The sequence below is a fragment of the Salmo salar genome, chromosome ssa10 (genome assembly GCF_905237065.1).
Source record: "Salmo salar chromosome ssa10, Ssal_v3.1, whole genome shotgun sequence".
NCBI classification, from domain to species: domain Eukaryota; kingdom Metazoa; phylum Chordata; class Actinopteri; order Salmoniformes; family Salmonidae; genus Salmo; species Salmo salar.
In genome coordinates, this window is record NC_059451.1 from 15,253,359 (window position 1) to 15,267,319 (window position 13,961).

General features: G+C 43.1%; 1 protein-coding gene across 1 annotated transcript; it reads right to left on the minus strand.

Annotated features, from left to right (window-relative positions):
* Positions 1-43: 43 nt before the first annotated feature.
* zbtb37 (zinc finger and BTB domain containing 37) lies at positions 44-7,588 on the minus strand. Its single transcript, XM_014216003.2, has 4 exons — positions 6,993-7,588; positions 5,885-6,908; positions 5,511-5,610; positions 44-5,410 (listed from the first exon to the last, which is right to left on the minus strand). The coding sequence occupies exons 2-4, from the start codon at positions 6,877-6,879 to the stop codon at positions 4,895-4,897; spliced, it is 1,611 nt and encodes a 536-aa protein (XP_014071478.1). The 5' UTR covers positions 6,880-6,908; positions 6,993-7,588; the 3' UTR covers positions 44-4,894.
* Between the last annotated feature and the right edge of the window lie 6,373 nt (positions 7,589-13,961).

The following is a 13,961-nucleotide window of genomic DNA, read 5'->3' on the forward strand; positions in this document are numbered from 1 at the left end:
TGCTAAATCTGACCTTACTAAAAATAAAACCAGCCAATCACAGTAACACTTAAAGTACTTTATTTCCTTTGAAGAGAATGTACTTTAATAATGAAAATGATATAGTGGTTATTGTGAAGTAACCCTTTTTCACATTATCAAAAGCAATTAACAAATCAACCTTTGGCCTTGCAAATGACCCCAAGCGATAAACCAAACCCTCTTCATACCACTAACCCAAAGCATTACCCTTTACAGTATAATCAAGAAATGCTTCTTTTTCAGGAACAGGACCATGCAAAAAATTTAATAAAAAGGGAACTTCACATATAACCTGCAAGATCTTGCAAGACCACAGCTGGTTTTGTACATTTCTTGACAGGGAAAATGTAAAATATTGTTATTTAATATATTCCATTTTCTTTGAGATATTCTTTGTTTATGAATATATTTTTTACGTCAAATAATATTTTGCGTTAAGTATTAAATATTTTTGCCAATTAATTACATAGCTTAATAATTAGTTGGAGTAAGCATTTTGCAGCCAAAATGATATTGGATATACTGCATGTATGCATTTGTGTATAGACATTTCACACAAGACAATTGTTAAAAAAAAGAGAAACCTCTAAGACAATAAATCAGCAAGAGCAAGACATAATAGCACAAAATGTAGAATATATTAAATGTCACCTAATATTATTTGGCATGTTTTGGAGCAAATATATTGATAAAGAAACTTTCCCAAGTTTGGCATTGAAAACCTATGACAAAGATGGCATGCATTGATGCTAAATAGGGCCTCAGCTTGACAATTCATTCAAGTAACTGAAATGTTTGGATTCCTGATTTTGACATCTTAACATTTTTAGCTAGATGTTGTTTTTCACAGTTGGACAGATGGGTCAAAACAGAACTTTCCAGAACAGTACTTAAATCAACTATATATGCATTATTGACACCCTCTCACTAGCTTAGTAAGAATCTTCACACGACATACCGAGGTAAGTGGAGACGACATAGATCTGTTTGCTGAAACTAGAGAGGCTACACGAGATGGCTTGTTCCTGTCATTGATCCACATTCAGCAGTAACAATACATATACAACGGTTCAATAATCATATTTACACTTTCAAACACACATGTCCTCTGCGCAGTTAAAGCTTATTAAAAAAGTAACAAAAGCCATTTGAATTATAAGCAATAGACAAAGAAAACAGCATGACAATCAATCTTGGTCAAATCCCCAAAAAGGCCTGGGAGTACTATTCAAACTAAATTGAAATCCAGCAAACCTGGTACCTGCTGGGAAAAAATCTTGTAAAACCAAACATTGAGTTTTCTTCTTTTTTCACATAGTAATTGTTTAAAAATCGAATTGTTTTTTTTTTTTTTTTTACACATAATGCAGAAACACTTTCCTATCTGGATTCCAGGTTTTCCGGCATCAAGGTTTGTAAATGTAATGTAATCTCTAAGATGATTGAAATCTAATGTATCTGAAAACCGACTGTCAATTCAAATGATTCCGCTTTAGTTCTACTTTGGAATGCTATGTACGCACTGGAATGTTTTAATTCTAAGTCGGCACACCCTGTAGCTCTCCAGGACCAAGGTTGGTGACCACTGGCTTAGAGGCATGATCTGTGAGCGTGACTCACATTTTTTTATGTTAGCTGAAGCCATCTCATTGTTAAGAATCTTCATGCTGCAAGCATAATATTGAGTATTAAAATACTTATATCATGCATCCCTAATTGAAACATATCTGACTTCATATCAGTATAGGACAAACATGGCTGAAAAAACGATATTCTGTACCAATATTGTATGGTGTTAAATCTGAGCTGAAATAAAATTACACGGTGCACTGTTCACCTTGTACAACTCCCACACCCGGGGATTGGTGTTCTCTAGGTGAAAATATATTGGACCTTTACAAAAAATGGTCGTCTATAAATTATGAAAAAGGCCTTTTGATAAATATCTAGTTGTTGACACAATTTCTGTAATGCCATTTTTCCCATGATGGCTGATACATAAATTGTATCAGTCACCATGGACAAAAAGATATTGGTTATTGATCAAGATTTTCCCCCTAGCCTTTTGGGGGCCTTAAGCAACATTTTGTTGGGAGCCCCCGCAGGCAAAACATTTTAGTGGACCCCTCTTGATGGCGTAGAGAAACAAATATATGTTTGAGTTAATTTCCTGCAATAATTATTTTTGTTGCCATGGGGCACAGAGAAAATATTGCAGTTTTAAAGCAAGTTTGCTACAATTCTACACATTTTGCCATGGTGCAGAGAAGACTTTGCGATATTATAACTAATTTCAACGCTATTCCACTCATTTTGCCATCGGGGTGGAGATTTTTTCTTCTTCCGTTTTACACCATATTTCCTGCAATTCTACAGATTTTGCCATAAGTTGAAGAGACATTTTTGCAGTTTTAAAGCTAATTTCCTGCAATTCTACACATTTTGCCATGACTTACGCCACGTTAATATGATATCTGAGTGAGAGTAACTGACAAAATCAATGGGAGGACCCTGGGCATGTGCCCTTTGTGCCCGCTCAATAATTGACTGACATAAGAGAAAAAACTGCTGATGCTCAACTAAATTTCAAAACTGTAAGTTGAGACCCCAACTGAGTTCCTAAAAACTCTAACGGCTGGGGCCCTAAGCAACCGGTTTCATTTCCACATTTGTGCATCCCTAGTTTCGACGTAAGATAATAGCTGCATTGCTACCGCCATAATGGCATTTTCATTTACACAAAATAGTTTATTCATTTTATTAAAACATGTATATTTAAGCATTGCACACTTGCTAAATAAAGCTTGCTGTAAGATATCACTGCAGTTAGCCCAAGCATGTTTTTTTAAAACTCCATAATCTTAAACGTAACTTACAAAGAGAGTAAACTTAAAAACAGTAAACAAAAATACCTGATATTTGTTGTAACAAATGTTGACCTGTTTTTGTCTGACGAATCTAGACTGAGGTGTACTGTGGTGATGTGAAATGCATTCTCAATCCGGATAAGAAAAAACCAGTGGACAAATCAGTAGCTGTTTTTCACTTGCATACACCCATTCATAAAAACTCCTTTCACAACCACAAATGATTCACAGCTCTGTAAAACAAAAAGGGGGAAAAAAAGAACAGCCAATCCACTATGCTACCATTATATCTGTGTTCAAAATCTTAGCAAGTTGTTTAGGTTCTCTTTACTCTTATATAGCAACAAATGTGTTTAAATATGCATATGCGATATATACCTTTTACATAATTCTTAAATGCTATCCTTTCAAACCCCTCCTTTAAGTGCTTAGCATAGTACTGTTGGCCTCCATGCGAGGGGGGAAATAAGTTCCTTGGCTTATCCTCTCAATTCCATTGGTTGCCAGGATGCCTCTTACTGATTTCCAATGGAGCACATTCTACTGTTGCAAGCACGCAGGGTGCGTGTCTATCCTCTGGTGATGGGCCATCCGTGGCAGTCAGTGACCTCCAGCTTGCTCTTGGGTGGTACTACAGTACAGCCGCAAGGTCTTATTAGTCTCCCATCCTGCTCCTCCTTAGGACTCCCCTGATAGGGATACGAGTGTCCTCCATTACAATCTTGTCTCGTCTCTACATCCTCCAACATTGCCAACATTGTCAGAGCTAGATAAAAAAATGTTCCGAAGACATAAGACCTATGCGAAAGAAAATCTGTCACTTGTAAAAAAAAGTAGTTAACGTTAACCACAACATAGAAAAACGAGAAAACAATTACATACTGTAAATTCTGCTGAGTGTATCGACCAATCTGCTTGGAGCAGACCTGTATTGCGTAGTGATGTGTGAGAGGTAACAGTTTTATTGTAGCTTATCTGAGGTTGAAGACCATTGAGTTTCCTGTGTTTTGCGTTCCTGTATATAAGTATGCATTCAGCAGCTAGTTGAAGAATGTAGATATGAGGTTTTAACCAGTAAAATACAGATGGATTAAGAGTCCTCTTTTACAATACATCTGTAAAATTGTTGTACTGATTAAATAATGTTACACTTTCAAAAGCATTTAGCCATGTTGACCCTTCGGTCTTCTTGACATCTGTCAAGAAGGTTGTGTTATTTTCATCATTGCACTTATTACTACCAAATTAACAGTGTTTTTTTTGTTCACTGGGCCATATCTACTATTCATGTGCAATTGCATTTTTTTAAGCCATTCTGGCACTTATAATGAGCTTATATGAAGAGTCTGATTATCTATCATTGACCCCCAACTGCTCAAGATTGTCTCAAGGCAAAAGGAAAAAATGGAGAGTATGGATATATGTAGTTATTATACTGGCACAGTGTTTTGGCAATATTAATACAATATGACCAAACTGTGACCATTTCAGCCTGTTATTTTTTTCTGCATTCTGAACCTGTAAACCGGTAATACAAAAGTATAAAACTGTAACATGGGAAAATAGACAGTCAAATAAAAACCACGGGCATTCAGTGTTGTATGAAGTTATTAGAGTGTGTGGCATTTCTTCATGTGTTCGATTGATCTGTTCAGTTTGTATTATGAAGGTAGATGTGGTTTAAAGCGGACATATCACTTATAAATAACTATATAATACAAAGTGCCCTATCAAACTACTCTTTTGCATCATTCTGGAACTCCCGTCCCTGCTGTTTAGTTGAAGGGATTTGAAAATTGCTTATAAAAATAACACCCTGGATGGACTTAAAACCCTCTGAAATCACCTACTCCCTTTTCATCCTTTCCTTTGAAGCAACTTCCAAGATATATATTTTTTTCTTCGCCTGGCAGGAGAGTACAAAACGACAGCCTAATTGCCCCCCCCCCAAAAACTAATACCCTGTTCTCCCATACCCCAACCATCTCCCTCCATGGCCCACTGGGTCAATCAGGCCCAGTGGTGGAGACCGAGGCCTGGGCACCTTCTCCAAAAGAGGCCCCACCTCCGTTGCTACCCCCCTCTGGCTCCTCCTGGCTGGGCGACGACTCCTCGTTCTGGCCCCCCCGGGAGGAGACGGTGGTGGTCTCTGGGGAGGCACTGTGGGCCACCTCCTGAGGGGCGCAGCCCGGGTGGTTCTTGCGGAAGTGCTGGTTGAGGATGGCCTGGAAGGGGAAGCTTTTGCCGCAGACGTGGCAATGGAAGGGCTTGTTTCCTGTGTGCTTGCGAATGTGGTACTCCAGCTGGTCCTTGCGTGTGTACTTCTTGCCGCAGATGCGACAAACGAAAGGTGTGATGCCCATGTGCAGCCGCATGTGGCGGTCCAGGCTGCCCTTCTGGTTGAAGGACTTGCAGCAGTAGATGCAGGTGAGCCGAGGGTTGTAGCGGAACCAGCGGTCACCAACCTGCTCACGCAGGTACTCCTCGTAACCACCCATGTCGAACACGGCCTGCTCCTCCCCCTGGCAAACAAACCACAGGACTAGCGATGTATGGTGGACTTTGGGAATGCATAGTGCTGACCACCAGGGAAGAATACCAGTCGATGAGGGTGACACATACCTGTGAGCTGGTGTGGCGCTGGTTGTCCGCTCTGCTGGGTGACTCACTTTTGGCTCTCTGTCTCTCGGCCATCACCACCACACTGCCAGTAGGACTACACCTAACAGGACAGAGATACTGGATCCGTAAACCTCAGTTCGGTGAGTAGCTCCACCTTGCCATTTACCTTAGCACTCCATCTTCCATTAGTAATACATATAGTAGGCTACTTTTGTATTGAATTTTCACTCAACTTTAAATGTTACCCAAAGTGCTTTTCTGAGGTACTTTGTGCTGAATTTGACTTCAGTTTAAAACTTGCATGCACACTCTCCCTTTATATAAAGGCATAGATGAAACCATGAAGGGCCTGCTTCCCTGGAACTTGTACCCACCTCTCTGTCTCACTGAAGCTGCTGGAGGGCTGAGAGCTTTTGGCCCCTGTGACAAAACCCTCCTGCACCAATGAGCTGCGCCCGGACGTGTCGATCATCATGGCTGCTCCCTCCTCCGCCCCGCTCCCTTCCTCCTGGGTATCGGCCCCCATCCACTCCTCCATCCTCTCCGTCTTTATCCTCAACCCGTCCACCACCCGCACTGACTCCCCCTCTTCACCACCACTCCCTCTCTCTGACTCGGCCTCCACGTACCACTGGCCAGCCCGATTGATGCGCAGTATGGGCTCCTTCCCCAGCCTGCTGCCCACTACCACCCCCCTAGCCAGCCCCTCTGGGCCCAGCCCGCTGTGCTCCACCATCTGGGGGCTCATGGACTCCCCCGCTGGGCTTCCCACCTCCCGGATATCCAAGGCCCCTCCAGCACTGCTTCCTCGAATGCCCAGAACCCTGGGGCTGCTGTGGCGCGGGCTAAGGGAGCGCGAGCCCCCTGATGTTCCTAACCCCCCTCCTCCTCTTCTGGCCTCCAAGCTCCCAGCCCCCCTGTGCCTCACTCCGGCCCCCAGCTCCTCCTCCACATCCGCCAGGCTGATCTTCAGATGGATGCCCTCCAGGATCTGCGTGCAGCGGTCGATGATGTGCTGCATCTGCAGGAAGCTGGCAGCCGTCAGGTAGCTGATGATGTCCGCCAGCTGCATGCACAGCCTCCCGGTGTAGCAGAAGGAGAGGAGCTGCTCGAACACAGAGGGGTTGCGGATGACTGACAGGGATACGGTGCTCATCTGGCTCAGTGACATGTGGTCTCGGAAGTAAGGGGAACTGGCAGCCAGCACCACCTTGTGAGCACGGAAGCTCTGGCCCTGCACGTTCACCACAATGTCGCACAGCCGCCCCTGCATACGCAGCTGGTTCAGGTGGGACAGCACAGAGTTGCTGAAGTCAGGGATGTCCAGTTGGATGCTGCCAGCTCGCTCCATGGTGTCTCCTCGCTCCATGCTGCCTTGTATGATCCCCAAGTTGGAAACTAGTGGACAGATATCTTGGAGATTAACTGTTTGATAACCTAACCAAGAAACTTTGCTTAGCAAAAGAGGACAACTTTTCTTACCTTTTCAGAATACACCGGCAGCACTGTACCACGGGCACTGAAACGTTACTTGCAATTAATTTCTGTACTGCACCATCATATTAACTACTGACTAAGCTGGCTGGCTAACTTGCATAGAATATGGAATTAATTATAGCTTGCAAAGGGTTGTGCATTGTTGACCAATGGTGTGAACCGACGCTGTTTTTGCACAGCGGTAACGCTCAAATGCTATAACCGAGCCCTGGCCCTCTTTTTAGCCACTGTAACATACTGCAGTACGGTGATGAGCCGAAGCCTAAACGAAGATATACACCCCGGCGTTGCTCGCGACAGGGAGGTGGCTAACGTTAGCCAGCTAGTTCAACGTCCATGTAGCTAACAACAAAAACGAAGAAAGACAGAACACCGTACAACTTCTGTGTCATAACGAACCGTCGTAATACAACTGCGGTACTGTTCCATATTTAATGTGTCTATGTGCACGTTAACTTATGTTCAATTTTATCTGCCCGGTTACTCCTTTCGCAGCTCTCATTTTCCCATTTCATGATACGGCAGACGGGACAATTTCGAGGGAAAAAAGTGAATTTGCATTATGGGAATTGGTGTTCTCTTCTCATTGACAAGCCCTCAGAGAACAGAGAAGACGCTAGATAAAATAGCATCTGTTCCCAGAATGCATTACTTTGAAGTCAAACAGATGTTTATGGTGCTTGTAGTTCCTGATGTATTTATTTACTTGTAGTAGCTAAAATGAGAAAAAAAAGTGCAGTAGACTATCTCTTCTTGCTTGTTAGTTTGTAAGTTGATTGACTGAAAGTTGAGGATGTTGAAAAGATCACTTTCAGGGGACAGAGACAAATAATCCTCTAAAGAAGAATTTATGGCATTTAGTTTATAGTTCATAATCATGGAACTACGGACAGAAAAATTGGTTTATTGGGTGTAAATGTCCTTTAAAACACTGCTCTTTCTTTCACCTCACCATCTGCTTCCCCATCCATGTATTTTAAATTAATGTCGCCCTGGATCGCCTGTTCAATCTGATGTGCTTTCTGGACTTCAGCAGTCAGCATTGAAGACAAACTCTCCACCAACTTCATTAAGTACACACTTTCAAACTACTCCACAGATCAAACAAAAAAATCCAACATGACCTTTGTTTGTTAGTCTTTTTAATTGGTGTACTAGATATCATTTTCCATAGTATAACTTTTTATGCCACTATAATTGACAAACAACCCAACAGTTAAAGGTATGTACATATCTGATTGGAAATACTGCTACTGTTGATGGCCTCAACAATCATTTTCATTTCCTGTCCCAGACTGAGAGGCATTGGCTGTCTGCAGTAGTGGCATTAAAGTACTGCGCAGTAAATGGAACTGTTGAGTGGTCCTTTGCATGGGGTGATGTAAGTTTCCCTTAACAATCAGTCTTCCAGATAGATAACATAGACACAGGAACCTTGATATAAAATTCTTTAGTAATAAAATGCAATTGCAGACAGAGATTCACATACCGAATACCTCAGTAGTCTATAGTAAAGATCTGTGTGGCGAAACAGGAGACAACGCTCTTTATATTAGTGGTGTGGACAACCTACCGTCAATCACACCTTAACATTGTTGCATTGGATTAGATACAAAGTATCGAAAATGAGAAAAGCATGTCTTGACTGTGGTTTCTCACTCTACTATCTCCGCCTTGAGGCTGCGTGACTATCAGCAGGTGCAGACAATTCTCAGTCTGAGAACTAAAGCAGTACATCTCCATTTACCCAGTACTTTTCCATCATTGCGCATTGCAAGCATACAAAGGTTATCACATATATACAGTAATCATGGCATTGGTGTAGCCCCACACCCGACCCCCAGGGTAACCCCCCAAATTCCCTCCTTTGAGACTACCTAGTCTCATATAACCATGTACAGAAATCAACGTTAGACATCTGGAACTTTTAACCATTCACATATAGGTAGTATAGTAATCATCCTAAGGGTCAGTTGGGCAAGCGAGAGGGTCATAGTTGGAGTCAACATCAGTGGCATCATAGTGTTCATCATAGGGGGCAGGTAAAGCCAATGCTGTTAAACCAGGCATGGTCTTCACTGCCCATTTACCAAGACAACAAAATATCAAAACACAGCAAAAGCCTATCAACACAGGAACTACAAATGATAAGATACCCATTCAAATCTGGAACATCACATTTCCAAATTTCCCAGTGAACCATTACGCTGGCTCTGCTTTTATTTTTCCCTCCTCATAAAATACAGCATTCCACAGGCCTGATCTGTCTCTGCCATTGGTCTACTCATTGAACCAAACAACTCTCTCATGGATTTGGGTTTTGACAAAATTAACACCGCTGTCCCGTTTGGGGACACTTTTCTACCTAAGTCTCGAACAAACTTTACCCACGTGTTGACAGGGCCGGCATCACCCACACAAACAAGTAGTGTGGATAGAGCCAACACAGTCAACCACCAACGACCACACGCTGCCGTCTTCCCTCTCTTATACCCCCCAAGGGTTTACAACATAAACTTGCTGATCATGTAAAACAGTTGGTTCTTCAGGGCTTTGGTCTTGCCCTTCATCTTTTTCAAGTCTTTGGTCTCGACTCACATCGGCTTCTTCCTCTTGTTTTAGGCTGTGTCTGGCTCCATCATCTCCTGTGGGCTGAACACCTTCTGGCAGGTGGGCCAGTCGGACCTTTCCTGAACTCTGACTGGGGTTGGTGTTGCCATGGTTACCTTGAATGGCCCCATCCATCTTGGTTGGTTCCATTTTCTCTTGTGGACACGGATTTTGACCCAGTCTCCAACCTCCACAGGCAGGTAGTCGGGGTCCTCACCTGGTACCTCCTCATGAGCTTTCCTAGTGTGAGAGTGGAGAGATCTGACAATAGTAGTTAGCTCTTTCATGTACTCCAAGTGTTCTACTTCAGCTAGAGTGAGGTCTATTTGTCTGTCAGTCATGGGTCTGTGTGCGGGAACATTCATGGGTCTTCTTGTCAACATTTCATGTGGTGTACACCCCAGGCCTTTATTAACATTACTGCACATTTTCATTAACACCAGTGGTAAACAATCCAACCAAGATTTCTTGGTGGAGTGGCATGCCTTAGCTAACCCTTGTTTATTGGATTGGTTAGCTCTCTCGGTAACCCCATTACTCTGGGGGTGGTAGATGGACACAAATTTCTGGTCCACTCCCATCATTATGGCTACCTGCTTCACTACATCACCAGTGAAGTGGGTAGCATTGTCTGCAGATAAAACCTCAGGAAGACCAAATCTAGGTATTATCTCCCTCACTGGTAGCTTTGCTACTGTCTTAGCATCACAGAGTGTGGTGGGAAATGCCTCCACCCACCTTGGTGAACCTGTCAATAAGGACTAAACAGTACCTTTTCCTTTCTTTTCTTTCTGCAAGATCTATAAAATCCATGGCAAGACGGACAAATGGTCCTCTTGGCATAGGGAAATGACACCACTGTTGCCATACCAAATGAGAACCAACATCCAAAGCCTGTTTAGATGCTAAATCATCAGTGTCTTTCCCAACAGTAGCAGAGAAGAACATGGAGTGGTTATGACACTTTGAGGCAGCCAATTTAGCAGCCTCATCTGCCATGGCGTTACCCATACTCACAAAAATGTTCCCCCCAGTGTGAGCAGCAACCTTCACAATAGCCAAAGCAGAGGGCAGCATCATAGCCTCCAAGAGATCTAAAACCATAGTGAAAACCCCTAATCTTCCAGACACCACACTCATGAGGGACAAACCCTTATTGCATAAGCAGAATCAGAGAAAATTGTAACCCTTTTCCCTTCTCCCATTTTACAGGCAGTGGTTAGTGCCAAAAGTTCAGCCTGTTGAGCTGAGAAAGTATCTGGCAATGGTTGTTGTATGTGAGTGGTTCTATCAATTGTCACAATACCAAATCCTGCATGTTTCTTCCCTGTAGTTTGATCCATATATGCAGAACCGTCAACGGAAAGCTCCAAGTCAGCATAAGTCAGGGCAGTGTCAGAGAGGTCAGGCTCACCCTTCATTGGTGTGGGACCCACTGTCTCCGCACTGCCTTTGGTTGAATCTGTCATGGTGTCCCGTGATTTTGTTTTAATCAGGTTCTATGTAATGTGGACTGAGTGGCTTATCTGTATGATACTGTAGAAAAACCCAATTCTATCCCCGTATACGGGTAGTAGAACCTAACATAGGATGATATACCCAACACAGTTCTATTTTCTCTAACCCCTCTTCTTCTTTAGTTTCACTACATTTATTCACTAACCACGCTACTGTAAATGGTTTCACATATGTGTGGTAAATAACCACAATTGGTTTCAATTGTATTTTAACTTCAGTATGGGGGTCTCCCTGTCTCCTCTCTTGTGGATGTAATGGAAGAGTAAACTCACAACATGTCTTGCCCAATATGCAATTCGCAAATGTATCCCTTCTTGTACTAGTCTTAAAGACTTGTTGTCTATACCAGTCTAGATTTATTTCAGTACATAGAAATTCTTGATATTGACTAGCATATGTCCATTTACTGTTATCAAATACACTCAACTCATACAAGAATTGTTCCACACCAAATCTATAATCCCACCAATTATACACCTATCAAAACCAGTGTTTTCCCTCAGGTAAGAACACAGTACATAAATCTAGTGTCTTCCCTCAGGTAAGAACACCGTACATAAAACCAGGGTCTTCCCTCAGGGAAGAACACCACACACAACAATTCTTTAAAAACCAGTGTCTTCCCTCAGGTAAGAACATCGTACATAAATCCAGTGTCTTCCCTCAGGTAAGAACACCATACATAAAACCAGTGTCTTCCCTCAGGTAAGAACACCATACATAAAACCAGTGTCTTCCCTCAGGTAAGAACACCATACATAAATCCAGTGTCTTCCCTCAGGTAAGAACACCGTACATAAATCCAGTGTCTTCCCTCAGGTAAGAACACCGTACATAAATCCAGTGTCTTCCCTCAGGTAAGAACACCACACACAACAATTCTTTAAAAACCTGTGCCTTCCCTCAGGTAAGAACACCGTACATAAATCCAGTGTCTTCCCTCAGGTAAGAACACCATACATAAAACCAGTGTCTTCCCTCAGGTAAGAACACCGTACATAAATCCAGTGTCTTCCCTCAGGTAAGAACACCACACACAACAATTCTTTAAAAACCTGTGCCTTCCCTCAGGTAAGAACACCGTACATAAATCCAGTGTCTTCCCTCAGGTAAGAACACCATACATACTTCCAATGTCTTCCCTCAGGTAAGAACACCATACACAAAAATTCTTTAAAAACCCGCACCTTCCCTCAGGTAAGAACACCATGCGCATATAACACTTTCAATCACTTGTCACCCTGTACCTCAGCACTGACTTGGTTCATCCTAATCTATAACCAAGTTCCTGACACAAGGTTCCATTAGACCCTCAGGAATTTCTATTACACCTCGGATTCTGTGTCATTTATCACATATCCATCCTATTACGGGCTTGTACATACATTTAGGTATCGACTGTTCCTGTAATTATCAACCCCATGAGTGAGGTGCCACTTACATACTGGAATGAGTCATCAACCACACAGTGCTTCTTCTAATTTCAGACTTTTGGTTTAACAGGCGTCTGCTTACCCTATAATTTGATGCGCTGCACAGTGAGATGAAGATCATCCAGATGCAGTGGTCACTCACTCCTGGGAAGCTCGCCAAATGTTGGGTGGTCCTTTGCATGGGGTGATGTAATTTTCCTTTAACAATCAGTCTTCCAGATAGATGACACAGACACAGGAACCTTGATATAAAACTCTTTAGAAATAAAATGCAATTGCAGACAGAGATTCACATACAGAATACCTCAATAGTCTATAGTAAAGATCTGTGTGGCGAAACAGGAGACAACGCTCTTTATACGAGTGTTGTGGACAACCTACCGTCGATCATACCTTAACATTGTTGCATTGAATTAGATACAAAGTATCTAAAACGAGAAAAACATGTCTAGACTGTGGTTTCTCACTCTACTATCTCGGCCTTGAGGCTGCGTGACTATCAGCAGGTGCAGACAATTCTCAGTCTGAGAACTAAAGCAGTTAATCTCCGGGTGTACTTCTTTTGCCGCAGATGCGACAAACCAAAGATGTGATGCCCATGTGCAGTCGCATGTGGCGGTCCAGGATGCCCTTCTGCTGGAAGGACTTGCAGCAGTAAATGCAGGTGAGCCGAGGGAAACTGCATCACCGTTTGGTTTGAAACTACATCACCGTTTGGTATGGAAACTGCCAAGCACTGCCAAGCAGTTTCCATACCAAACAGTGATGCAGCCAGTCAAGATGCTCTCAATGGTGCAGCTGTAGAACCTTTTGAGGATCTGAGGGCCCATGCCAAATCTTTTCGGCCTCCTGTTGGGAAAGAGGTATTGTTGTGCCCTCTTCACGACTGTGTTGGTGTGAGTGGGCCATGATAGATCCTTAGTGATGTGGACGAGGAACTTGAAATCCTCTACCTGCTCTACTACAACCCCGTAAATGTGAATGGGGGTATACTCGTCCCGCCATTTCCTGTAGTCTACGATCAGCTCCTTTGTCTTGCTGACGTTGAGGGAGAAGCTGTTGTCCTGGCACCACACCGCCAGGTCTCTGACCTCCCCCCATAAGCTGTCTCATCATCGTCGGTGATCAGGTCTACCACCGTCATGTTGTCAGCAAACTCGATGGTGTTGGAGTCGTGCGTGGACACTCGGTCGTGGGTGAACCGGGAGTACAGGAGGGGGCTAAGCACGCACCCCTGAGGGGGCCCCTGTAGGCATAATTGGCATCATTTAAGCAACTTGAATTGAAATTAGTGGTCCCTATAAACCAGGATGAATATAACCATAGTAGACATAATAGGCACCTCCCCTCAAACCACCACTGCACGTTTATCACTGGACACAGGAAGCCACAT